This window comes from Opisthorchis viverrini (assembly GCF_000715545.1).
Source record: "Opisthorchis viverrini unplaced genomic scaffold opera_v5_47, whole genome shotgun sequence".
Taxonomy (NCBI): domain Eukaryota; kingdom Metazoa; phylum Platyhelminthes; class Trematoda; order Opisthorchiida; family Opisthorchiidae; genus Opisthorchis; species Opisthorchis viverrini.
The window spans coordinates 431,165-457,173 of NW_008751702.1; the positions used below are offsets into that span (position 1 = coordinate 431,165).

The following is a 26,009-nucleotide window of genomic DNA, read 5'->3' on the forward strand; positions in this document are numbered from 1 at the left end:
CTATCAGAAGTGAAAAACAAGCCTGTGGGAATAGTGACGAAAAAGCGACTAACCTTCATGTAATAGAACTTCAAAAACACATGCCAGGCGTGTGGACCAGATCTGTTAATTCGCGAGTGGTTGACGGTTGCTGAGCAAGCGGTCTGATTGATTTCATTGTCCACATCCACACCTACTGACTCAAATCCGTCTTCGGAGGGACCGAGTCGTCGTGAAGCCAGGCAACCGAAAAACGGCCACAGCAGGTTACGTTGAAAAGGCTCCTCGACCACCGTCGAAAGTGATTTCTTCACCAGTCCATGTTCTATCAGATCACGTAAGGCCGGACAAAGTTGCCGACGCACAGTATGAATTACCATCCTGTTGGCTTCAGCATACAGAAACTGTGAAATCAAACAGAAAATGCGGTGACTACAAGCTACAGAGACATCTGCTATCCCTAAGGTCTGAGGATTGTTAAATACTCACAGTGAAACTTCCCAAGAGAATAGCTGAGAAGTTCCAGATCACAGCGTATTCATTATGCTGCTATTAGCCTTCGGCTCAAATAAACTTTGGCAACTAACCATACACCAATTTCCACTGGAATTTATGCTTACCTCTCTTGTATCCGCTGAAGTCAGCTTAACTGTTGTCAATGAGCTGGAAACTGAATTTGTACGCTGATTAGATGAGTTCAAAATAGTTTCACCTGACCCGTTTCGGATAGCATGGGCTTTTGTATCATGCAAATGTGCATTCTCTCCAAGCCGAACAGACTTCGATTCACCACTAGCAAAGGACAGGCGCGACCGAGAAGATCCAACACGCGGTCTACCTTGTAGTCGATCTTGTCTTTTAGAATAAGTGGTCGCTTGATTTATCGCGGTTGACTCGCACGTAGACTGCATAATGCAACTCGATTGATGTGATTCGATGGTGGATTTTTCTTGTTCAAGCGATCGAAGGAGCTCGACCTTTTCCAACACCAAATTAATGGCTACTTCGAGATGAGCACGAGCAATCCCCCAATGCTGTGCCTTCGCACGTTCCACAGAAGCAGAATTCCGTAAATTGTCTGTAAAATAATAACAAAGTAAAAAACAAAACAACCGCAATTAGAGAACAAAGATTTCCTGATGTAGAGAGACGGAGGATAAACAAGAAAACAAAGCAGGAAACTAGGTGTTGTATAAAAGTGGATATATATGGTCAGGTTCCAAATGGTCCGTGGATCGTCACTGACAAGACAGAGATGGTTCAAGGAAAAGATTAGTCCACTGAAAACCAGAGCGGCCTGAGGTATTCGATTACCGGATAGTACGGGGTGTATAAACAGAGATTCTGAAAGACCTTGTCTCTCACACACTTATCTATGGGAGTTATGCAGTCGTTCGGTTTTAGGTCACGAGACAAAAGACTCAGTGTAATAGGCTCAAGAAGAAAAGCCATTTTTGCAACTGCTTCCCGAAGGTTCTGTCCTAGTCAAATTAACTGGTTAGTGATCCCCAAAAGTAAGAACAGTGTGCACAAGGAAACGAGTGATTGAGATGGAACTAACTGCCATGGACCCAAGCAAAGTTTGGGTAGGTAGCCTCATTAGTGGTTATAGTCACCGAGGTGTTTACCAGGGAGGTAACCAAAAATCCAAGTGGCCAAACATTCACTGGATTAGGATTCCAATAACAAAATGTTGCAACCCATGGTCTGCGTCATTATAACTTAGAGTACAGCGAACATAAATTTATCTGCAATTTGTGCTATTTCAAGTGCATCTTGAGTCAACATGAAGCCTTGGCACATTCGTGTCATCTGGTGATTACATTTTATTTGGTTATTGCTATGTTATTGCTACTCTGGTCTATGTAGTTGAATTGTGTTGCTGAACTGATCGGATGGTCTTGAAGTTATAAAGTTATACAATGTCAGGTATTCCTTGCTGCTGAGATACAAACAACTTCGAGCTGAGGACCTCCAACTAACTTCTATTCTGTCTGATTGCACACGAAACAGGGTTTCGAACTTGCAGGCAGTAGTCGCACAAGACATATCTTCCTTTGCCGATAATCTTCAAATATTTTGGGTTGTCTAGAAGCGGTTTCTATCAATTCTACCAGGGTCAATGCCGTCGCTTCTCAATCAGTCTCCTCTTACGTCTCACGCTCTCCCCCAGGAACCCTCAATCAGATGTCCACCTTCAATTATCTGAAGAACCTTCTCCCTTCATTCCTGAGCGCAACTGTTTGATTCTGTTTTCTAACTTTCAAGAGTCTTGTATACTCCTCGCTGACGTCGCGCATCTTACCAATACAACTCGTTCGGTTCATCCTATATTTATAGCAGTAGCCACAAAATGTACATGGGCACTGAACCAACGGTAGGCATACTGAATCGAGCTGAACTGTCACACTGGGAGTTGAAGCACTACCTAGTCGGGGACTTCATATGACGGCTTTATCAAAAGCCTGCTGCTGGTTGTCACGGCAGACAACGTGCAATTCTGATTTACGGTCCTTTGGGTACACTGAGACAGGTAAAACACAGGCTTCTGTAGAAGTCTCTCTGTAAACCTCCAATTCATGCTGCCCAACTAGGTTTTCCCTAATGTTGTCAAGAAAAAAATCTATGATGTGGAACAAAATGTTGCCAACGATATCACCGGGCACAATGACCATAGTCTTTGGCCACCAAAATAATGGCACGACCTGGGCCAGAATGCCCAGAAAAACGCTCAGGAATTGGAGTTGGAACGATCAATTGAAACGTACTGAAACAGACCTGCCATGTGCGGGCTCTGCTTTCCACACGGACACAAGTTTGTAGCAGTAGCGCTATTTGTACGCCTAAATAACTTATACTAAATGACTAATACTGAGGTATGAAATTCCAACAGATCTGTATGCGGACCACTGGTACGATATGTGTGCGATGTTGTTAGTCGCGTAGTTGATCAGCTGTTTTTCCTTCATAAACGAACAACTCTGAAGCTCAGTTATCTGGCACTGCGAGTATCGACAGACGATCCAAAGCACTGGGGTGTTTGTCTATTTCCTAGTTCTTCACTTCGTTGAACTCTAGGAGAACAATCATTCGTCAGTTACCGGGTACTCTTCAACCGCAACATGTCGGATACATCAAACGTAAAAAGGGAAAGTTACTTCTTTCAGGTTCGAATGTTGAACTGCCTCTGTTGCCTCGCACGTCAGTTTGCGTACTTAGTGAATGAACTAAACATTACGGTTGTATAATGTCTGAAAATGGTATCGCCCCGTACAAAATACGCTCATACGGATGGAGATCCCCAAGACCCCACGAAGAATCCACACGAGCCAAGAGAGAATAAAAAATGTCCGAGAAATATAGGATGTAACGTGCAACACTGGAATCCATCAGATACCTACTTAAAAACTCATCCCTACCTGCTGATGTGCGCTTTCCCTCGCGCTTCGGCGTCCACTCACTTACGCTTGATCCAAAGTGGACAGAGGCAAAGATGTGTAGAATTGCAACCGCGCGTTGGAGAAGCGTGATAGTACGGTCACGTGGGCGCTAACAGAAAAACAAAAATGGATTTGAAGAATATTCACTCAAAACAATAACAAGCAATACAGTTAGCAGTAGCATTATCAGCTGGTGTATATGAAGCACACAATCGAAAGTTTTCTGTTCAGCCAGCGCTCGCCGCAGAATCACTGCCTGCCATTCCGTATGAAAGCTAGGGTTTAGTCATTGAATACCACGTGTGCAGCTATTCCAGATAAACATTTTGTTCTTGAATGGGATTTCAAAAGGATTTTGGATCTTTCCACGTAGAACTAGAGAGACTTTGTTTAAAGGAAATTCATTGGTTTTCGTAGAGGGTTTCATCAAGCATGAAAGTGAACTATTATCATTCACTCTTCAAGTGCAGATGCAGGAAATCTGGAAACCATCCACTGAGCTCACGCCAACTGCATTCTACTCACTAACTTGCCATTCACAAGGTGACGCATCTGCTCGACCACCAGAATGCGTCCATTTTCCCGAGGGACACGTCAGCCATAGATCAGAATAGTTGTCACGTCTTGAGACTGATGCCTACGACGATCAATCGATTTCCCAGCGTGCAACAGCCAGTACGAGCACGTATTAACAGTTATTATTCGATCCCTGTTGTAGTATGACAATCACTTACACAAGGGGAATTTCCCCCGTAATGATCACTGAACGTCACCATATCCCTAGATTGCAGTTTGCGGTAGTTGACATCAATACAATAAACAAAATGTTGTATACCCACCTTGTCACGAAACACTGGTGATCCACCCTCTTCACCCATGTGGGCAGCAAACTGAAATGGTTGAGTAAACGATTGGACGAGTTGCGTATCATTTGATGTAAATGGGTTAAAACAGCAAAACCAACACCCATAACCTCAAAAAATGAGCACAATTACTAAATGCAAAATTATGGCGAACGTGGGCCTCTCAAAAAAGAAGTGAGAAAATAAAACAAACAGGATCCAAGCGGAAAATTTAAGAGAAGATGCAACCAACTCGAACAGAAAAAAGGAAGCAGAAGCCCATAGTAAAACTAAACCATCTAACATTAAAGTAAAATAACGTCCAATCGTTAGCTCGAGATGAATCCATGGTCACCATCCGAAATCCTCCCAGGAAGGTAAGTGATTCGAAATCCAGGCTTGGGTAACCTAACGCTATCTCAGATATCGTGCTTCTTTTAATTTGCATGACGGCTACGTAACGAAAGGGCACCAGGGCTTGACAAATACCTACTAGCCTAACTGACTGTTGATCAGTTGACCTGTTGTCCCACCGTGACGAACTTTTATCAACATTCCAGAAAGACATCGCCAGTGCGCAGACTGACTTCCAAGCAGTGTCAAGTCCAGAGAAAAGATCAGCCTCCAACTGATTAACAGCCAGTAAACGCACCCAAGCTATCAATGCTCCAGCTGATTGGCCACCCAATAAATTAATGTGCCATCTTTAGTTTTGATCAGTTCCCAGTGTGCAGACAGTGGATGAAGTTTTATGGATTTCAGGCTTCTGGGAATGTGTGACTAGGAGAAATGTAAACGGACAAACACCAAGGTGGGAATAAAGAGAAGGGAGTCTGGCGCGTTGTGTGCGTCTGTATGTGCTTGCATGAACATCAGCAACTGCAGTGGCCGTTGGTTCAAGTATGCTGTGGGACTGCTCGGTCCACGAGGATATTCATTCAATTAGAGACTAGCTTAAAGGGATAAAATCAGTGTTTCTAGCGATTCACCTGGCTAGTATATGACAGATGCGAAACAAAGCAGAACAACTCCAACGATGTGTGATGACCTCAAGTGTGAGTGAGGTATAACAGGTCTTCAAGTCAGGATAACGTGGTCCCAAAATTCTTCGTCTCAATCGTTTTGGAAATGTGTGCAACTTAGTGGGAGACCTAAACGCAGTTCAGCATCCGTTACACGATGCTGGCAACTAATGGGAAAATAAAAATAAGCTATCGGCAAGTAGAGGACGTTTGTACAGAACGAAAAGCAACTGTGCGAGCTAAGCGCTCACGTAAGTGGCGGCGAAGGAAGAATAAGTCCCAGGAAGGTCAAAGTCAAAACTCCGTATTATTGGTCAGAAAGTGGATTTACCCATACAGGACAAATATGGCGCTCAAAACCACTCAGCTCTACTGGTAAACTCGCAGAAAACAGATTCAAAAAGTCAGATCGATTTACTAAAAGAACCAGTGCCGTAGCAATCGCTAGAGAACGGTATTCAGATGCATCAATGAACAGCGAGAAACAAAACCACAACAAAATTGTGACGCGGTTTACGACACGAAACTATGAACACAACGATACTAGTGATTGTGACAACGAGCAAGCGAGGAACAACAGCTGATATTGTAATGCTACCTCGTTGGAACCACTAGCCACATCCGTATTCAGATGACGTGAATGACCTAGCTGAATCCCGGGGGTTGAATATTGGGTGGAATCGAACCCGGCAAGTTGGTGAGCGCGTTTGAATTCATGTAAGGCCTGCATCAGCGCATCACCACACGTACCAGAGCCTGAAGAAAAATTTATCTCTTGAGTGACAACCAACTGGGAAGGTGCAAGGAAAGTCAACACCAGGCTCCATGTCAGTTGGTAGTCAGAGAACAATAATAAGGTGAGTGGGAACTGAATAAACTGTAAGGGTCGTTACCGTCACCATCAAAAATATACGTGAACGAGAAATAAACTGGTGAGTCACATCTGTAACGAACAGACGAAAGAACCGAATGGGCTGGGTCATGCGAACAAGTAACGTCATATAAAGTCCAACACATTGTCAGCCCAGCTCTGTTAGAAAATTTTCGACTCACAAACACTGTTCAAGGTCTACCGCTAGCCAAAGAGTCTAACTACAACCAAATGTGCCGATGCAGCTGGATAAGCACTGGTAGCCCCAGTGACTTAGGAATGGTTTGAGTGTATAGTGATGCACATCAGCAGGCAAGAAGTGGATAGTGCTCCACATTTCGTTGTTCTTCATTAATTTCGAACAGGTTGTCAACATCCAATCATGCGTCTTTGCAAACCAAAACCACTTCGTTTTATTGAATTATGATTGAAGAAAAGAAATAATATGCCGAGGTGATGCTATTCTATCAGAATCCAATCAAACTAAATGTTTCACACAAAGCTCGATCTTTTTCGACTTTATTCACACCGGATTCGCTGGGGATAGCCTCAAATCAACTATATTTCATTTTCCCATCGCAAGTATGTAGACTAAGGAAACGGAAGACGTTAACATGTCAACTGTACTTTATCTGGGATAATTTATTCAGATGCATCCATGGATCGCAACCGCCAGGCTGAAAGCGACAAAGTCCTGGTTTCATTTTCCCATCGCAAGTATGTAGACTAGGGAAACGGAAGACGTTTGCATGTCAACTGTACTTTATCTGGGATAAGTTATTCAGATGCATCCATGGAACGCAACCGCCAAAGCTGAAAGCGACAAAGTCCTGGCTCACAGCGACACTGAGTACAACCATTAAAAAGGACATAGAACGGTGAGCCGAAAAATCTAGAGGACACACAAGTCAGGCCAGTGTGTCCACGACTCACGTACTCTGGATATTTAGAACCGCAGATGCCCTGAAGTTGAGATGGATCGATTAAAGCCATCGCACAAGGTCTTCTACATAGAACCAACTTTTCAGTTGAGCAGACTGCGGAGTGCCGTTTTACACCACACAACGCAAATCGCCTCTCACCACACATATAAACATAATGATAACATAATCTACCGTTCCCGGTTGATTTATGGATCTGACAGAATATTGCAAAAGAGCTGGGAGGAGGTCTTGACAAAGTCAGTCAGCGCAGGAAGGCTAACTGCTAAAACTCAATCGTTTTGTGCTAACTCAAAAGACCCAGCTACAAATAGTGATCGATATGAACAAAGTTTGTGGTTGCAAGACGGAAGAAGAGATTTCTAAAGATGCAATCGAAGCGTCATTATTACGAATGAATACCATACTTTTGTAAAACAGGAGATACCAGTTGAGAAACGAAAAGCGGAGATGGCAATGGCGTAAGATCTTATCTTTGTCGCCTGGACAGGATAAAACTTTCGGTAAAAAATAATCGCAAAAGCACATTTTTTGCGGTAAAATGGCCACAACACCGCCATCGGAAGCAAACGGGACCGAATCCGATATGAATAAAACACGTTCACCTGTTCAGTGGTTTAATGTCTACCTTAGCATGAACCGAGCATTGTTCGGAGCAAGTGCATTGGTGTACTCCTGGGTCGTTATCTGACCAAGAATGGTGCCCCATGTTCTCCTGAGAAGATACTAAAACAGACAGAGTTGCGTATACTCACTTCGAGAGCCTATGTAAGAATCTCCGAGGACGAAACAAGCTGTGCAAACGAATCTGGTTATCCGGCAAAAAACTGTCACAACTCCCATTTCTAGGCTTCGCTTCCAACCGATTCCTTGTGTTAAGGTGCTGACATCCACAGTAAGGTGAAATATTTGAATAAAATATCCGGACAATATATCGCTATTTTCAACCCAAGTTGGTCACATTAAGTTTGTGTATTCCACAACTTGAACAGTGAACGTATGTGCAGTCACTCGTTGTCCCATTCTCGAGTTCTGCATCTCAACACGGAGATTTAATGAGTCTTTTACATCAGGAAAGCCACCTAACCATGAAAGGTCGTGACAGCGTTTGCGTTGCACCTTCTGGCTTCGCATTTCAGAATTTGTATCATAAAGGACGCATTTGGTGGAGAGAATAGTTGCAAAAGTTGGGGTTCACTTTGAGCAGATAAATGAAAAGCGAGCATAAATCGCATATCAAGCGCTGTTTCCGCATAGCGCCAATTCACTAGCTTCTGACCAAACTTAGCTAAGCAGGCATTTGATACTTTCGAAAAAGTATGCCATATGTCGCCTGTTGAATTTAAGGGAATTATTCATTTTCAGTTTTCTAAATGAAAGCTTTCATCACCCCTCTTACGTCTCAACAGTTGGGTCGATTTTTCGAGGTCATTTATATGTGCCATTCGGCTCCAGTCACTTCAATCACCAAATGTCTATACTAACCGTCGAATAGAATCCTGCTCTTCAATCAAACGGGGAAATCTGGAAGCCAATCGAGGAGCTGTGACCAGTAACCGGGTTGGTAATCGCCGCCTCCCTGGATGAGAACCTCATAAACCAGAAAACTAGCGTTCAGTGATTGTCTAACGGTTGGAAAAAAACTCTGTCCTTGTTCAGATTTCTCCGCTACTCCTCAACTTTTGGACGATAGGTTTTGTTGTCTTATTACAACTTCCAGCTAGTTACCGAGAGATCACACGCATGGTGAAATGCTTTGTGAACTACGTGCATACTCATGGCACGTTGGTGCATACAAATGGTAAGGGACCGCTGTGCACATTTTTCAGTGCAATTCAATTTCGCGAAGAATAAAAGGGTCAGTTCACTCTAAAACGTTTGGGGGCTGAGAAGATTGAACCGACTCGGAAATATTTGGGATGAGACAGAAAATGGATGAATCAATAAGATGAAAACCTACCATGCAGAAAATCGATGAAACGTTCCAGGTCAATAACTTGCGTCTTCAGCTGTTCCACCAGTTGCTCGTTAACTTTCATAGGATTCAGAAACTGTGAGAAAGAGATACGAACTTCAGACAACAGGCACAAACACCAACATAAGTAATGAGTGGCAAGGTACCAAACAAGGGCTACAAAGCAACCAAATATTCCACTTTGACTATACGTTTGATCCTTTCTAGATCTTGATCCTTTCTGAATAAGTTGGTCATGATCCACAGAAGTGGTCCTCCGTACGGTGGACAAACGAAATGACAACCGGGTACGTGAAAGCGGTTTTAACACAAATCTAATTGAGATTAATCGATTAAACGTGACCGCGCGAAACCATAAGCGGCGAAATGGAGTTAGGAGCAGACGCGAACCAACTCGATGACTCAAAACCGACAGGGGAGGAGAGAAACCTGTTCCTTCTGAGAAAATGCTTGATGCTGAGCGAAACATCTTCGCGCCGTCCGTTTGTCCAAATCAATAAAGCCCAATACCTCTCGATATAAAAAGCGGTGTCTGTTTGTAGTGTTGGCTTATGCCCCAAAGAGCTGCAGTTCTGAATACTGAGGATATTTTCTATCATGGGTTATCCAGGCTAATTCGTCAATCAAGAAGCATTGACATGGTGATCCTTGCGGGTGATAGGATTACCAAGTCAGTCATCTGAGTTCATTTGAATCACATCTGGACGGTCGATTCGGAGTCGATTCTCGTCGCACAGTCACCGGAAAGCGGCTCTTCCAATTGTGCGTTGATCTTGAACTGTTTCTGGCCAGTACGAACTTCCAGCATAAAAAATGCATCGCGCAGCCTGGCGGCCGCCAACTACAACTCAACCGTGGACCCAGTTGGACCACGTGGCCATCAGTTACCGGTGGAGAGCCACAATTCAAGACTGCCGTTCCTTCTGGGGCACACCACTTGATTCCGATCACGCCATGGTGCGCGCACGCCTGACAGTTTGTTTCCCTTCAGGTCCTCGTAAGTCAGCAAGAAGCGTGCCAACCCACCATCTACAAAGAACTATCATAGCTCAACAGTATCGATCTGAGCTGGCCCAAAAACTCTCCGCAGTAAAAAAAGTACTGCACTGGTATCGAGCAGTTGGATGAAGCATGGTAAAATGCGAAAGGAGCTATGCTAGTGGCGTTCAATCCGACTTCTTCGATTCAACCACAAGACCACTGGATATCGTCCAGATTGCTAGTCCTGACTGATACCAGGAAATGCATACCAAAGGTAACGAGTACGACGCAAGCAACCCCCCTAAAACGCCAAATACTGAAGAGGCTAAGGAAAGACCGAGAGCTCTGATGGACATTGAAAATTTGGAAGGTGGAGAAGGCCCTATATCAGTCGACGCGATAAATGAAAAAGATGACCCATTAACACATTCACAAAAAATCCTTTGTAAAGATGGGCCAAACACTTCGAAAAACAGCTTAGCTGGCCTTCTGCCACACAGCTCCTGAAGATACTGAATACGGGCGGATGGAATGTAAACCTTAGTTGCCCATCGGAAGAAGAAATAAAGTACGAAATGTCGGTACGGAAACGTGAGAAGAACCCAGGATCAGACGGTCTGTGGCCAGTCCTCCTCAAAGAAGATGGAGAATCTCTGGCAAGCCATCTCACAAGGCTTACTGGTGCGATATCAAACCAAGAGAAAGTAGCTGAAGGATGGATCATGTCAAAATCTATTCCTATCTTCAAAAAGAGTGCACAGACACTGTGTGAAAACCACCGTGGCATCAGCCTGGTAGCTGTAGAATCTGAGGTTCTCTCCGGTCTTATCGCTCGAAGGCTGGTGGAACACAGAGATAGACGAATCCGTGAAAACCAAGCGACGTTCCGTTCTGTAAGAGGACGAATCGATCTGGACTGAAAGTACATGTTAAATGATGGAAACACATGAGGAATTTTCTCCCGAAAAGGCATACATTTCCCTTCCTCAAAGGTGAAAGTAACAGCGTACCGATTGCCGGTAATCCTAAGATTCTCTCACATTCATCGCGTACAACGTGATTGACAAAAGTGTACAGAACCAAAGGGATTAGATGGCCCTGTCAAACACCACTGTTGCAGATAAAACGATCGGAGAATTTCCTTCATTGGGTATCTCCTGGACGTCCACTACTTTCACTCCACTCCGAATCACCACCGAACTCCACTGTATTGTGGACTCACTAAAACCAAAGTTGCTACAATAGTTTTCAGTGATAATCAATACAGAATTTCTTCGTAATTCTGGAGGCTGATAGGAGGATTAATAATAAGTATTGTTGCTTGACGGCGTTAAAACTGGTGGCAGAAATCATGCGAGTTAGTCTCCAAAGGTATATATGCGTACAGTTTTCGTGCTGCGTCTGCCAAATACGATCCAAAGTCACATACGACCGTACCAAAAACACAAAAGCAAACGAAGACGCAAGCCTTACCTGCTGAATCGCTGAGTTGACGATAGTTTTGAGCTCCTCGTTTGATAATTCTCCCAAGTTTTCAATGTCCAGTTCTAGTTTCCTTGATAATTCTTCCAGCACAAGCCGTTGCTTTTCTAGTACGGCTTGTGTCGGAGGTTGTTTTTGCTCACCCGTCTACGGAAGGCGGAAGCCATAAACAGTGATTACGAACTACAGAAATGGGGAGATCTACTGAAACAGACATACCACAAGGACTGCCTACGCGGGGCTACGATACACATACCCCCAACGTAAAATAAAGGTGTTGGGGGCGGGATGGCTCAGTGGTTAGAGAGCGAGGTTACTGACCGGAAAGTCCGTAGTTCGAAACCGACCTGTCTATCGACTTCTTCTGTCAAGGCTTGAGCAACCTGGCAGTATGCCGGTCCTCGTACTTCCTTTGGGTGGCATGGCAGCTAGGGACCGAAAAGGTGTACAGCTGAACGACGAAATGGAAGTTCTGGTACTGTCTGGAACTGCCCATCGGGTTGTCTCAAGAGAGTGTGCCCTAAGATAATTTCAGCAATGCTTGGTCGAGTAAGTGCTGTATACGGAAGAGGCCAACCGAACAGCAGCACAAACTGAAGTAAAAAAGCGACCACAAGAGAGCGGATGCCGAAAGAGCCTAACTAGGCGCAACTAAGGTGGGTGCTGACTGGGGATTGTGCACACGAATGCGCAAAAGCCTACGTAAGGCAAACAAACACGGGGCTGTACACCAGAATTGGTAAGCAAACAAACTACCAAGAAAAAAGTGAATATCAGGCAACAACTTAAGACTGGGTAAGGAGAGGACATATGCTCGACGCAGAATAAATCAAGAAAATGTTGAAATTTTGAGACGAGGACTAATATTCACACCGCAACGGCTGATGGTCGGGGAGGCACATTTTGCCAAGCCTCCCAGTGTGAATAGAATAGGAAGCGAATAACCACAGAGTGAGTGGAGAGCGTTTCGGACCGGCCGAGTTGACCTAAGGCTATCAATGAGGTGATCTGAGTGTGAAGTACAAAACTCAGGTGAATTGAAATCCACTTAATCTCCCCAATCTCCAACCGAACTGTCCTGATACTAAGCGACCCACACAAATCAAAAAATCTGTGAAGGGCGTCCAAGAAAAATGCTCAGATATAGTGTCCTGAATCACAAGAGAAAGGTCGCAAACTCGATTTGAAATGATGATAATTTCATCCTAAGCTGTTCGTGTTAACCAGCCTTACTAACCAAGAACTTTTGACTAATACTCAAAACTGATGGAGCCTGCTGTTTGAAGGAGATCTCACCGATTGGTTCTGTCTGCCTCAAAATCGGTCAGTAGGTCTGACGTATCAGGTGTGACCTAACAATATATCCCCTGATTGCTTACTAAACCTTTCTAAAACGATATATTTACAACCAGTTCCAAATATTTTCCAGGAATTAAATGTACTTTCATACGTCATATCTAGGGGTAGTTTAGATAATTGGTCCGTTTCTAAGACCACAATAAAATGGAAAAGCCATCGACCTGCGTGAGCCATATACGTTAGACACCGCAGCAGACAAAAGCTTAGTCCCCCAAGCATGGCAGCTGAATCGGAAGACTTTTGTTTCTCCTGTAGAGCAAGACAGACCCATCATTAGCCAAAAATATTTCACTGGCAAAGAGGACAGTGAACCTATGATCGGTCCTAAGCTGTGAGTTGCTATAATGCTTCGCGCAATACAGTAACCGATTGACGTAACAGTATGCAAGTTGCAAAATTTGTCGTCCGGCTTGAATAAAGAAATCAGAAATTTCAATGACGTATTCAAAATAATGATGTGCGCATGACGGCATCCCTAAATTGAGGAATATCCAACAAGGATCCCGTTATGATGTTTGGTTCTAAGTATGCCTGGACAAGTAGTATGTGAAACTTCATGGACTACATCCTAGGAGGGTTTCCACACACTCACTTCGACGGATGTGATATACGGCAAACAGAAACAAGATCTAATTTACTGTCGTTCTTCAGAACAACAACAACCAACCCATACCCGAGTATCGCGCGTTTTCCGACGGTAGGGATAAAGCAACATGTTTACAAGAAGATTGGATGGGAGATAAGGTAAATGGAGCTGGAACGAGTGCACAAATTTCTTATGACTGCAAAGTTTGGATCTGTTCATTCTAAAGACAACAGTTTGAGTTACAGCTAGTGGGCGACGTCCGAGGATCTCAGATCGTGTCACGCACAATAAATGAACAGCCGCAAAACTTGTCGCTGCATAAACTATACGTTGAATAATCAGGTTCGAATGAACGGCCCACAAAAGAATTCGAATCCCCAGTCTGATCAAGTTCATGCGCAACAAAAGCAGCTACTGATGGCGGTGTTTTGAGCCATTGTAAGCTAACAACCATTTAAAATGGCCGGAGATAAACTCACACAGTAAAAGGTTGTCATTTTCTTCTGTCCCCAAATACGATTAGGCGCTCGAAAATGGCTGGAATAATGGTGTTCACGGCCATCAGAGGAGTACTGAGAGATGTCAAAATGCCTACTGACTACTCAAGATAGTAAGCACAGAAGGAATATAACTTATATGAACCCATACCCTCAGTTTATCCATTAACAAAGGACATGCTCCGTTAGACTGTTCTCTGAAAAGCAAAACACATCACGCAATTTATTTTCAGTCAACAACCAAGCTGCACTAAAAATAATCGGGTGCCGCACACGTAGACGGGGAAGGATAAATGTCTTTTGTAGTCAGAAAATGAGGTGCGTTTCTGACCAAGCGAAATAGCGCGTCACATACAGAGAAACAAGCAAACCAATGAGAAAACGCGGGGGCTCACGGAGAATGCGTGGGCGTTCGTCAGGCTACGTTCAACTAAAATTAGTTATCTGACTAGATCATAGAAAAAATTAATTAAGCGAACTCACCTCATAAGCAAAACGTTCCAATTCGTCTAGCTGAGATTTTAATTCTTCGATCAATTTCTGAGGCTTTGGATGAAAGCCAGTTGGAACGTCACCAGAACCGTTTGACTTGAACACAAAAAAGCAAGACACTACGGGATAAGTGTGATACAAAATGAACCTAACGGTATATCTAAGAACATTTATTAAATAGAAGAGGAATAAGAGAAGACGAAGAGGTCAAAACACAATAAGATGTTAACGCTAAAAACTTTCAAATGATCTCTAAGCATACGGAAAATACCACACTATATCCTAGAACCAGGGTTCAAAATCCTGGAGGATAACCCGATGTGTGAGTGGAGAACAGAAGGGAAGAGACTTTGAGCTACTCCGGCTTAGTACGAAGAACAATGATAGCGGTAGGATGCAATTTGAAGTAACCAGAATTGTCCATTCACCAGTGTTTGCAGTTCGGGGGAAAAGTGTCGAGCAAACTTCTGTGGCCCGGAAATTCCTGGTATGACGAACGCTGTGTCACTAGCCGATTGTTTACTTCACACACAAATTCAGTTATCTCCGAACCCAAGTTTGTCCTATGAGCTGGTAGCATCCTTAGACAACGAAACAGAAGCATTGAGTGGAGAACCATCAAATGTCATAGAACCTCAATTCAAGGCCTCTTTTCTTAAAGCGACGAACAGGTCATGCATGCCAAGTGAAAGGGTTATGGTAGGAATGCTAGAATGTGAATGGAGTGCTTTGGTTGATCACTGAAATATTAGAAAAGAAAGTTCCATCTTGACGTCATCCTTCCTCTTGTATGTTAGAAGAAGTTAATACTCGAGCCAGTCTTTGACTCGGAGCCTTCTGGCAGCCACAGTATAATGTAGGTGGCGGTAGGAACTGTGCACTGGTTCGTTCCCCTTTGGGGTGGTTTAAGTAACAATAGTGAAGTAGCATCTCAGCTGTTTAACCCGACCACAAAAACGTTCGAATTAAGCGGATATTTTAAACCTCATCCGGTCTGGACTCACTTCCTACATTACTGTTTGAAATTCGGTTGTATTGCTACATTCGGTATGACGTCCGGCTGCATTCTGTTGCTATAAATTTTAAGATACAAAGGATAGCAGTTTGCCACAAAAAATGTAGCACCTGAAACCGCCGTACCCTTTAAACATGGTTCGTAGCTATAAAAATGAACTGAACTGAACTGATACAACATTGATTCTCCGGAGTTAGAACAGAACAAAGCGAAGATCAATCCATATCAGTGGACTGCACATTCGGTCGTTCGATACGGTTCGACAAAATATTCAGTCACTCACGGTGGGTTGCTATCGTACACCCACAACCCTCCAATCGGCTTCGAAGTCAGGAAGAAGCCTTACTGACGGGACTACAGTGAACATATTAGTCACTAGCACGATCACGAATTAATCGAACCGAAAATGTAGGCCTCGAAAAGATGGATGCTTCGAACGTGTCACTATCCGGCGGTAATCCGACAACTCCGAAGCTCTTCCTTTGATTGTAAAGGGGATCTATCCATCGTGGATGTCGCAATAGAAAGCTGGCGAGTCGTTTCATAGTAATCATAGGGATCTGACAGGAACGGTTAAAAATGGCCACAAGTGATTGGTGGTCATTGTCACTTAGTAAGGGTAGCGGTAAGTGTAACTGTAACAAATAATGACTTACACTGCTAAGGAAACGCCAAGTCAAACTGACCATTAGCTTAAAATCTTCATAGCTAGATCTTCATGCTGCTGGAAATGTTACCTGATATTCAAGTTGAGCTTGTTCGCAAAGCCTGTTTCTGGACTCGTCAGACGACTGAGTTCACTACTACATAAACACATGCCTCGGGAAATATCACGTGCTCTTGACCGCAAGGTTCATGGTTCCAGCACAAATTGGGTGTCCCGACCGATCCCATCTGGGTCTAGGCAATCTGGCAGTATTCTAGCCCTCACCGCCCTCACGTTCTATACAGGATCGCATGATAACTATGGACCGAATGGGCGAATAGTTGATCGGACACACTCCGCAAACGAATTTAGGTTCAAGTAGAACATAAGATTGACGAAAACTCGAGGACTATCATCATCGCCAGCTATAAAAACCGCGTACTTGTGGTTGAAGGTGCGCTATCAAAGAGTCCAGCAACCCAACGAAAATATACTGCAACACCTCGAACATTGTGCCAACGAAGTCATGAGAAAGGATTTGTGCAGCACAATCAAACACTGCGTTGCATAAAACGACAGGTTGGTCAGCACCCCGATACAATGCCACTTCGTTCTGCTGAATCCGGTTCAGGGAAAATTCCAGATTCGACAGAAGTCCTATATCCCACAGCGTACAGACAGTTGCAAGAAAAGAATTTTGTTCCATTTTGTTGGGATTTTTCTCTACATGGAACATCAACAAATACCGTTGTTAATTACCAGGGCAACACGGTATATAAGACGACTACTCAAAGAGAGAAATGCTACCGAGCACAGCCCAAAAGCGTCATGCCAGATGACGCCTAATGTTTCCTGCGGTATTGTTCATGTAATGCTTAAAACCGAGTTAAGGCAAAATGGGTCACATGTAAGGAGAGCAGATACGAAAAGCAACCTCGATCGACATTTGCCTGGTTAGCTTTAGATTACCTCGTCCGTTGTGACGTGATGTTTATCTGCTCATTCACAGTTCTGCCCTACGAAAGTACATCGCGCACCAAGCAACGGTTCTAACCACTACACTGTTAAATAACAATAAGCCGGGCACTGGATGTGGTGGGTTCACTAACTGACTGATATCGAATTCGGATTTCCCAAGTCATGATCATCCACGGTTAAGCTTGTTTCGTTTTTACAGCGCTGAACCATCTACTAGAGTACGGTGGTTCCACTTGTAACAAGCTCAGTCAACGAGGATTGGGAGAACAGGGGAATAACAGCCACATATTAGAGTCAACTGCTTAATCAGTTCATTGACGCAAAATTGTATTTGTCTGATATGACTACGCAATGAAGTCGATAGTTTTGGTTCCAAACAGTCATTTGCCACGGAACTGAGCCTATATCTGTCAAGACCCCTAGTAAATGATGTGTCCATCCTGGAGTCCCCATCCAGGGATATGGTTTTTGCCAAAACAATGACATGATCATCCACGGTTAAGCTTGTTTCGTTTTTACAGCGCTGAACCATCTACTAGAGTACGGTGGTTCCACTTGTAACAAGCTCAGTCAACGAGGATTGGGAGAACAGGGGAATAACAGCCACATATTAGAGTCAACTGCTTAATCAGTTCATTGACGCAAAATTGTATTTGTCTGATATGACTACGCAATGAAGTCGATAGTTTTGGTTCCAAACAGTCATTTGCCACGGAACTGAGCCTATATCTGTCAAGACCCCTAGTAAATGATGTGTCCATCCTGGAGTCCCCATCCAGGGATATGGTTTTTGCCAAAACAATGAGTTTTGTGCTTCTTTACCGTGGACAGGACAGAGTCGGACGAAGAAATTCCGCGAGGTAAACGGTTCTGTGATATACGAAGCACATGACCCATCCCCATAATCAACGGCATGTGATCAGCTGATACATCGTATGTCAGTTAATTCTTCTGAAGGCCACCAAATCACAGCGCCGTTTCGGAGACTTCAGAGGTTAAGCATGAAGGGATTTCAAATGCCTTACACGCAGTGATTAGGCCCCTGTCTCTGAGTCAGTGTATACGCCACCTTGGAGAGGTAAACTGAAGTCATGTCATGTGGTAACTAACTGCTCTAGAGCCTTAGCGCCGAAATAGACTCGACAACAGGGAACACAACAATTTATTGCGAACAGGCGAGTGTAGGCGAGATACAATTCGTCAGCGCCATTGATGTTGAGGGTTGAGAAATGACGTCCAGGCCTTCAAATTTGGGGTGAAATTTCTTCTTTCTCTACCCCATCGGAGCTATAAGATAGAGGAATCCATTTGAAAACAGAGTTTCTTGGTCATCCAGGTTGCCGGTTGGAACATGTGGTCGTTCGCCGCTTGCAAAGTCATGCCGCGGGAAGTATAGTCGTCGGACATGCCTCTAAGTAATCAAGAAACGAAACTGGAAGTTGTGGAATGCTATACTTATCTCGGAATTTGCACTAGACGAGGTCAATGCACCAAACTCGAAGGCCAGAATTGCGTTTGCCAATTTAAGCCGCATGTAGAATCTAATACCCAAGAAGGGGCGTCCGTGTGACAAGGCACGTAAAGCTTTCATAATAAATAAGGTCGGCCAGAAGACACTCATTATGTTTACGATCGACGGGGGTCAAAAAACGTCGACCAGTCGTTGGAAGGGATGACACTAGTCAAGAAGCCAATGCGAAAAAATGGCACAGCTGTAACACCCAATGCGAAGTGAGGATATGACTGAGGGATACTTTGCTATGACGAAACCTAACCTGATTCCCACTGATATGACTGGAGGTTTTGGTGAGCCTTTGACTCAAGGCAGAGAGTAGCAGGGGGTTCCCAGAAGGGCGTCACCCGAAGCCGATGACTTGTATGACATGTTTTGACGCGAAGAAATGATGTAGGTCGATGAACATATACCTCGACGCTGATGTGCACAGAAAATATTTCGAGAAACAATGGACAGTCGGTGGAATTTAGTTTTCCGAGCACAAGGGATATTTTGCTGGTAGTCACACAAAAAAGTGGTGCGTTGGGAGCGTGTGGTCTATAAGGATGACCTTTTTCAACCAGTCCTTTCTCGATGAAGCACAAGATCGCCGCTTTCATATACAATAAGAGCCCTAGGATGGACCAGTAAAATGGGGGGCCATTACCCATAGAAGTGTCCACAGCAAGCATCCCTCGCCAAGTTTTTACAGGATTCCCGATTACTAGAGAGGCCACTTCATTTCCTTAGAGTTTATGGTTTTGTTCCCCAAGAAGGGACGTCGACTCCAAATTCATCATTATTATAACCAAAATCTTAATTTTACTACCCGAGCATGAGCTGAACTTACATTGCGAAGAACAACGGTCATACTGAGTTTCTCCCTCCAAATGGTACTATCCCGGCCCTTCGATTCGAACATCAGTAATGTGTTAGAGTTGGTTTTTTTTTAGGGCCTCAACTACTGTCTGATGGTTTTGACGACTGAGGTATTGCATGACAGTGGAAAGAGAATCAACTTCGACCGCAATACAATAGAGGTAAATGCTGACTTTTAATTTCCAAATAACCGTGAAGAAAGGACGCCGTAACGAAGTGGAAAGAAAAGGATAAGGGAGGGAACCAGTGTGAGAAAGCCCAAATGCCCAAAGGAAGACGAGTGAGAACGATATGCCATAGCTTCAAAACAAACACACACACGGCATCAGCGAGAATGGTCCAGTGTCCTCTGCTGACCTTACCCAATACAATCCGGGAAAGCAAGGGCAGATGAACGTCAGGTTAGAAGTCCGGTCAATTAACAGCATGCTCACCGCTTGGGTAGGTTACGTGCTATGTCCAGTAGGGCTTGCAGTCACATGTGGAAAAAAACACATGGGCTCTAATCATGATTGCACAGCACTTTGTTTGACTGGGGTTTAACGTTTTCCTGCCAGAATCAGTTCCTCACGAACTTTCCAACCGGGAAAAAACATCGACTCCCTCCGTAAATGACTGTTAGAACCTTATCTGCTTATCCGTCGATTCTGACTCTGCCAATTACTGGGTTACGCACCACTTTGTCGTGGATACGGCACAGTCTACCAAATTCCGATGTTCTGCGAATATTTGAACACAGAACAATAACCAGCAATAAGCAGAAGTCGCAGTAGACTTCAAGTGCCTCTCTCCTTTCCTTGCACTGCATAAGTGTATTCAAGAAGCGAAGCACTGAGGAAGAGGGAGCGTTTGTAATGCAAGACTTATGCAAATAAAACCTAGCACGGAAGCCGATTCCCGAGTATTTTTAGGGTGGTCCTACAAAATATTGTGGGCCTTGTCGTAAGCAGATATCAATCTCGGAGTTAAAAATTCCTTGTATTTAGATGAAATTAGGCCACTTAGCTATACGGAAATCCGTTTATTGTTCTCCGTCTGGGTTTTCTTCCGCTCTAGCCTTTCCTGAATGGATGGTCCCGCCTGGTGCAACCCGAAGGTACACTAATTTGCCAGAGCCCGGCCCCTCCTCAAAGTATTAGCTTTTTGTCAAATTACATAAAGCCATGTGAGTTCCGTGCGGACAAAAGTAGGAGGGAACTGCAATCATCCACGAAGTGGAAAGAAAAGGATAAGGGAGGGAACCAGTGTGAGAAAGCCCAAATGCCCAAAGGAAGACGAGTGAGAACGATATGCCATAGCTTCAAAACAAACACACACACGGCATCAGCGAGAATGGTCCAGTGTCCTCTGCTGACCTTACCCAATACAATCCGGGAAAGCAAGGGCAGATGAACGTCAGGTTAGAAGTCCGGTCAATTAACAGCATGCTCACCGCTTGGGTAGGTTACGTGCTATGTCCAGTAGGGCTTGCAGTCACATGTGGAAAAAAACACATGGGCTCTAATCATGATTGCACAGCACTTTGTTTGACTGGGGTTTAACGTTTTCCTGCCAGAATCAGTTCCTCACGAACTTTCCAACCGGGAAAAAACATCGACTCCCTCCGTAAATGACTGTTAGAACCTTATCTGCTTATCCGTCGATTCTGACTCTGCCAATTACTGGGTTACGCACCACTTTGTCGTGGATACGGCACAGTCTACCAAATTCCGATGTTCTGCGAATATTTGAACACAGAACAATAGCCAGCAATAAGCAGAAGTCGCAGTAGACTTCAAGTGCCTCTCTCCTTTCCTTGCACTGCATAAGTGTATTCAAGAAGCGAAGCACTGAGGAAGAGGGAGCGTTTGTAATGCAAGACTTATGCAAATAAAACCTAGCACGGAAGCCGATTCCCGAGTATTTTTAGGGTGGTCCTACAAAATATTGTGGGCCTTATCGTAAGCAGATATCAATCTCGGAGTTAAAAATTCCTTGTATTTAGATGAAATTAGGCCACTTAGCTATACGGAAATCCGTTTATTGTTCTCCGTCTGGGTTTTCTTCCGCTCTAGCCTTTCCTGAATGGATGGTCCCGCCTGGTGCAACCCGAAGGTACACTAATTTGCCAGAGCCCGGCCCCTCCTCAAAGTATTAGCTTTTTGTCAAATTACATAAAGCCATGTGAGTTCCGTGCGGACAAAAGTAGGAGGGAACTGCAATCATCCACCGTAAAAAAAAGGAAGCACAAAATAAAAAGTTTCGTCGCATCGCCTTTCCCTGACAGGAAGCACTCACAATACTTGAAGGAAGCGCGAAAAGCTGCAAATCGGGAATACCACGAGAGGCAAATTGTTCCAGTGACCTGAGCATTTCTTCCCTGTTCTCTTCCTTTGCGCTTAAGACCTGTCCCAAGCGGAATTGAACCTGAACACAAGGAAGTAAAAAACATGGGAGCCAAATTATAATCTGCACTCGCAAAACGCTGACGGAATCGCACAGAGGCTTTGAAACTTAAAAAACGTTTTGGGTGAAAAACGAAGTGGCCAAAGTTTGTTTTTGGCCCCCATCCAGGAAGACGATATGACCAGCGCAGCCAAGATTGTTCGTAATGGCTTTTATACTTCGCTGCCAAGTCATTGTTTGACCCCGAGACGGGCCACATCAATGCTTACGGACATTGTCATACATGGCCCAGTCGTACCCTCAATGGCGCTTATGCACACAAGCTATTGCCTTTAATGCAAAGCTCCCTTCCCAGTCCCCCAATTTAACAGTCCATTGACAGTGCTGTATTCACCTACTAATTTATCAGCTCCCGCCTATAATGCGGAGCTACTTAATCCATCTCCGCGAATCATCGGTGAACGAAACTGTGGCAGCTACAACCACTGTACGACAAGTATGAGGTTATTACAGCTGACAATGATGATGACGATTTTTGGCCTTCGATCGCTTTTTTATGCAAACGACCAGAAGAAAACAGCAGTAAAAAAGCGGGCAACACAGAATGTAGGAATGAGGCAAAGGACCCAAGATATGCTCTCAGGTTTGATAACTTAGGAAAACTGCTAGGGGGTAGCTTCAAACTAACGAACCCGTTTTGCTGTAAACTGAAACATTGTTTCCTCCGGTTCAGCCCTTTATTCACATCATATTGGACTGTTCGCTCGTTTATATTCTGGTTCATTTGAGTCGATACCACGGGAAATTAGTTGCTTCCAGTATAAGTTCCTCAATTGTCTCCTCGATTCTGGTGTAGATGACAAGTCTCACAGATAAATCAGAACAGACCATAACAAAAACCGATGCTTAGGACTAGACGGATAAGAGTAAAAATAGCAGGCGTTCAAAGGAAGGAATGGGGGATTACAGAAAACTTCCAGTGTGTGTTCCCTACCAGGATTTGCGGTGTGGAGATTAGAACTCCTCAAGACCCCCTACATTACGCTGATGGCACTGGGTCGCAAAAGCGAAACTGAGTGGAAACTGGTAGACGTCGGTTTTCGTACATCTAATAGTGTGTAGTTGCTAATACAGTAGATTCATGGTGGTTAGTGAGTATCAGGCCGGGAGTTTTTAAAAAAGGTATTTGGATGAGGGGACTCACATCTGAGCATATGCGAAATGTCCTAATGCAATTAGGAAAGGAACACCTGGTGAAAGACAGCTTTTTGAAGTCCCAAAAGTACCAGTTCTGGAGTCCAGCAGAGCTGCATGTAAATAGGTAAGTTATGCTCTTTGATAAAAATTAGATGATTACAGGCGACACAAAATCATGCTTCGAACAAGAACAGATAGAAATTGTCGACAAATATTTTTTAAACGAACAAAGCAACCAAGGTTCGCCATGGCAGGAGAAGTGCAACTTACCTGGGCAAAGTGTGAAGTCAACGCAATTAAAGCATGATTCATCTGTTCATTCTCTGCAACTAACTTGGACAATTCTGGTGCTGGCCAGGTGGTTAATTCTGAATTCATATTGTGGTGAGCTGAAGAACAGGAAGGCTCAGGACTTGAAGTGGCACCCAGAGGAGCCCAACGCTCCTTTGGACGTCCATCTTCGTCAATTATAGAGAACAGTTCGTCTGAACCCCCTGATCCTGGAGAACCATTGGTAGATCCTTCACTGGCCGGCATTGAAAATATTCGTTACACAGAGCAGTTGTCAGTCGTAAAGAGCTGAAACAAATGCCCGGAAACGTTTGGCACTCGGTGAAACAGAAATTATGGGGTGCACTAATAGGGCATAATTTAAATACTCTTTTGGGTGAGACAAAACACGGCAACCAGGCTCTCTTGGCCAACAACAGAGGGACGTTAGAAAACCGTTCCGTGGCGACGAAACGTTTTACTGAAATTCATTCAACAAGGCTATTTTACCAGTCCTGCGCGGGTGATTGCACAGATTATTTTGAACGGCTGTCCTTGAAGGTCTTCTGAGTCGTCCCTAAAAAACATACCACGAGTGAAGACATTCGTTGTAGCACAAATCAGCAATGATAGAGTAACGTGGAATGTTTCACAAAAGACCTTGTATTGCCAGTATGAAGCAGGACAGACTCTACGGAGACGCTATGTGCGCCCTTTTACGAGGCCAGCGGCCCTTCGGCGGTACAGATACTGTAAGTTCGCAAACAACCGCGAGCCTTTGGTGTTCTGCCCTGCATCCCTTCAGTGATGCTACTGACGTTAAAAACAGATTCCAACAGAATAAAACGAACAAAACCTGATTACCGGTCGTGGAGCCATAAATGTCAGTGGCGGCGTGCCCCGTATCACCTTTACAGGTACCTGACTGAAGTGTCTGTAGGTGGGATCTACCCAAGCATGACTGTCAAGTGTGACGGTTCAGAACATAAAAGATAATAATGAAGAAAGACGGCATCAGCAGTCGCGGGTTTTCGCTTATCAGCCCTGTTATAGGCGACCCAACTTATTTCACGATGCGAGGATCGATATGGTAAGAAGGTATCGTTACCAGTAAAGTTCGCTGTTGTATGTGGGCTGTAACTACTGCCATGGCCATGATCAACGTCGGGATTATGTTCGAAATTGGCTTCTCAGACAGATTCTCTGCGGACCTCGTTTCCAAGCCCTGGAATCAAAGCTAGTATGGAATTTCTGATTTTACTAACCTCAGGTGGCTCAACTCCTCCTCGCCCCCAAATAGCAGATAGTGTTGAAATGCTTGTCCATCAACTCCCTCTTTTCAACTAGAATTCTGGTGTTCAATCGTCGGCTCGTCATGAATGACTGTCCATTCAATCCCAGGGTACCAGGCGGCGCCCTAGTTTCTGACATTCAATCAACTCAATCTGTCACCCATAAACCGTGCACCATAGGCACACTGGTTCCAGCTGCTACGGTTTCGATCACCGGAAAACTGACCGTCCATTATTTTGCTAATAGAGAACTGTCTCATACCAGCCGTTTTTGATGCTCATATTTTGACAGACGGTTACCCTATTTTCCAGGCAGATTCGAAAGGTGGAAGGGTAGGTAGAGCTGCCTCAAACCTGAAAACCAACCTGCCCACCTCAGACACCCTTTCTGAAATCACTCGTGTATCGTTTGGCAATGCAATGTGAATCAAATTCCACTGCGCGAGATCGATTCGCTGGAAAACAAGTCGTCCTACGGACACACTCTTGAACGACTCTTCTCCAGCTACCAATTTACAGTCTTTCGATGGTAGGACTTTGACCCTCTGAAAGTCTCATGGATGGAATTCTAGTACCTCAAGTCCAGTGGACTAAAGCAGTGTAGTAACCAAATTCAGCATATCGACGCGCGCATCAGATACCGCACAGGTCAATTATCACCCCTAGTGGGTCTGTTTATCATCAGTGAGACACTGTTGATCGAGTGATAATCACTTTTCCACTGTGACATTATGACTGTGCTTTTGACTTCACTTGCTACTGGACCGAGAACAGTGAAATGCAAACATGGATTCAAAGTCTCCGCCACCCAGATTACTTGGGAATGTGTTTTCTCTGATCAGTTTTATCGGACGAGAAATACAGGACCGTTGCCCCGAAAATTCACGAAGCTTATGCAATGTTCGATCTAAAGAAACTGGAACGAAGTCAAACGAACCAGAAGCTATCTAGGAGGACCGGATGTCCAAACTATTCTGCAAAAAATAACAGAGAATCAGATGAGCCGCCATTTCGTAAGATGCGAAACCGCTACAAAGCAAAGATCCACCAGCTTAACCCACGAAAATAGGCAACGACACTAAGTCTTGTCCGGAAAAACACAAGCCAATTGCCGTCTCCTTGAGGGACAGGAACGGAGGAGCTACGAGCGGCGCAACGCTGGCACCTGAAGCCCACAGAGAACACTATACACGCTTAGATTGTGCTCCAATGACCGCACTACATCCGATCTTGGGAAGGCAGAACTACGTGAACACATCATCATCATCACGGATTCGCTGACACCAACCCACACGAGCTATGGTTCTGAGACAACGATTGTCGAACACCTGAAGACGTCTCAGGTCCGCTGCTCGAATAGGCCAAGTCTCACGTGAACACTACAA

The 26,009-nt window shown here is 44.4% G+C and overlaps 1 protein-coding gene across 1 annotated transcript in view; it reads right to left on the minus strand.

The window, feature by feature from the left end:
* T265_03285 (hypothetical protein) overlaps positions 1-23,599 on the minus strand; it is a gene marked incomplete at both ends in the record, with an annotated part of 39,401 nt that extends 15,802 nt beyond the window's left edge. The window contains 10 exons of the mRNA XM_009167731.1: positions 54-383; positions 600-1,057; positions 3,399-3,528; positions 4,259-4,309; positions 5,882-6,039; positions 9,056-9,146; positions 11,525-11,680; positions 14,459-14,563; positions 21,758-21,886; positions 23,333-23,599. Coding sequence (XP_009165995.1) covers positions 54-383; positions 600-1,057; positions 3,399-3,528; positions 4,259-4,309; positions 5,882-6,039; positions 9,056-9,146; positions 11,525-11,680; positions 14,459-14,563; positions 21,758-21,886; positions 23,333-23,599 — 1,875 coding nt within the window. The remainder of the gene's footprint in view (positions 1-53; positions 384-599; positions 1,058-3,398; positions 3,529-4,258; positions 4,310-5,881; positions 6,040-9,055; positions 9,147-11,524; positions 11,681-14,458; positions 14,564-21,757; positions 21,887-23,332) is intronic.
* Positions 23,600-26,009: the final 2,410 nt, after the last annotated feature.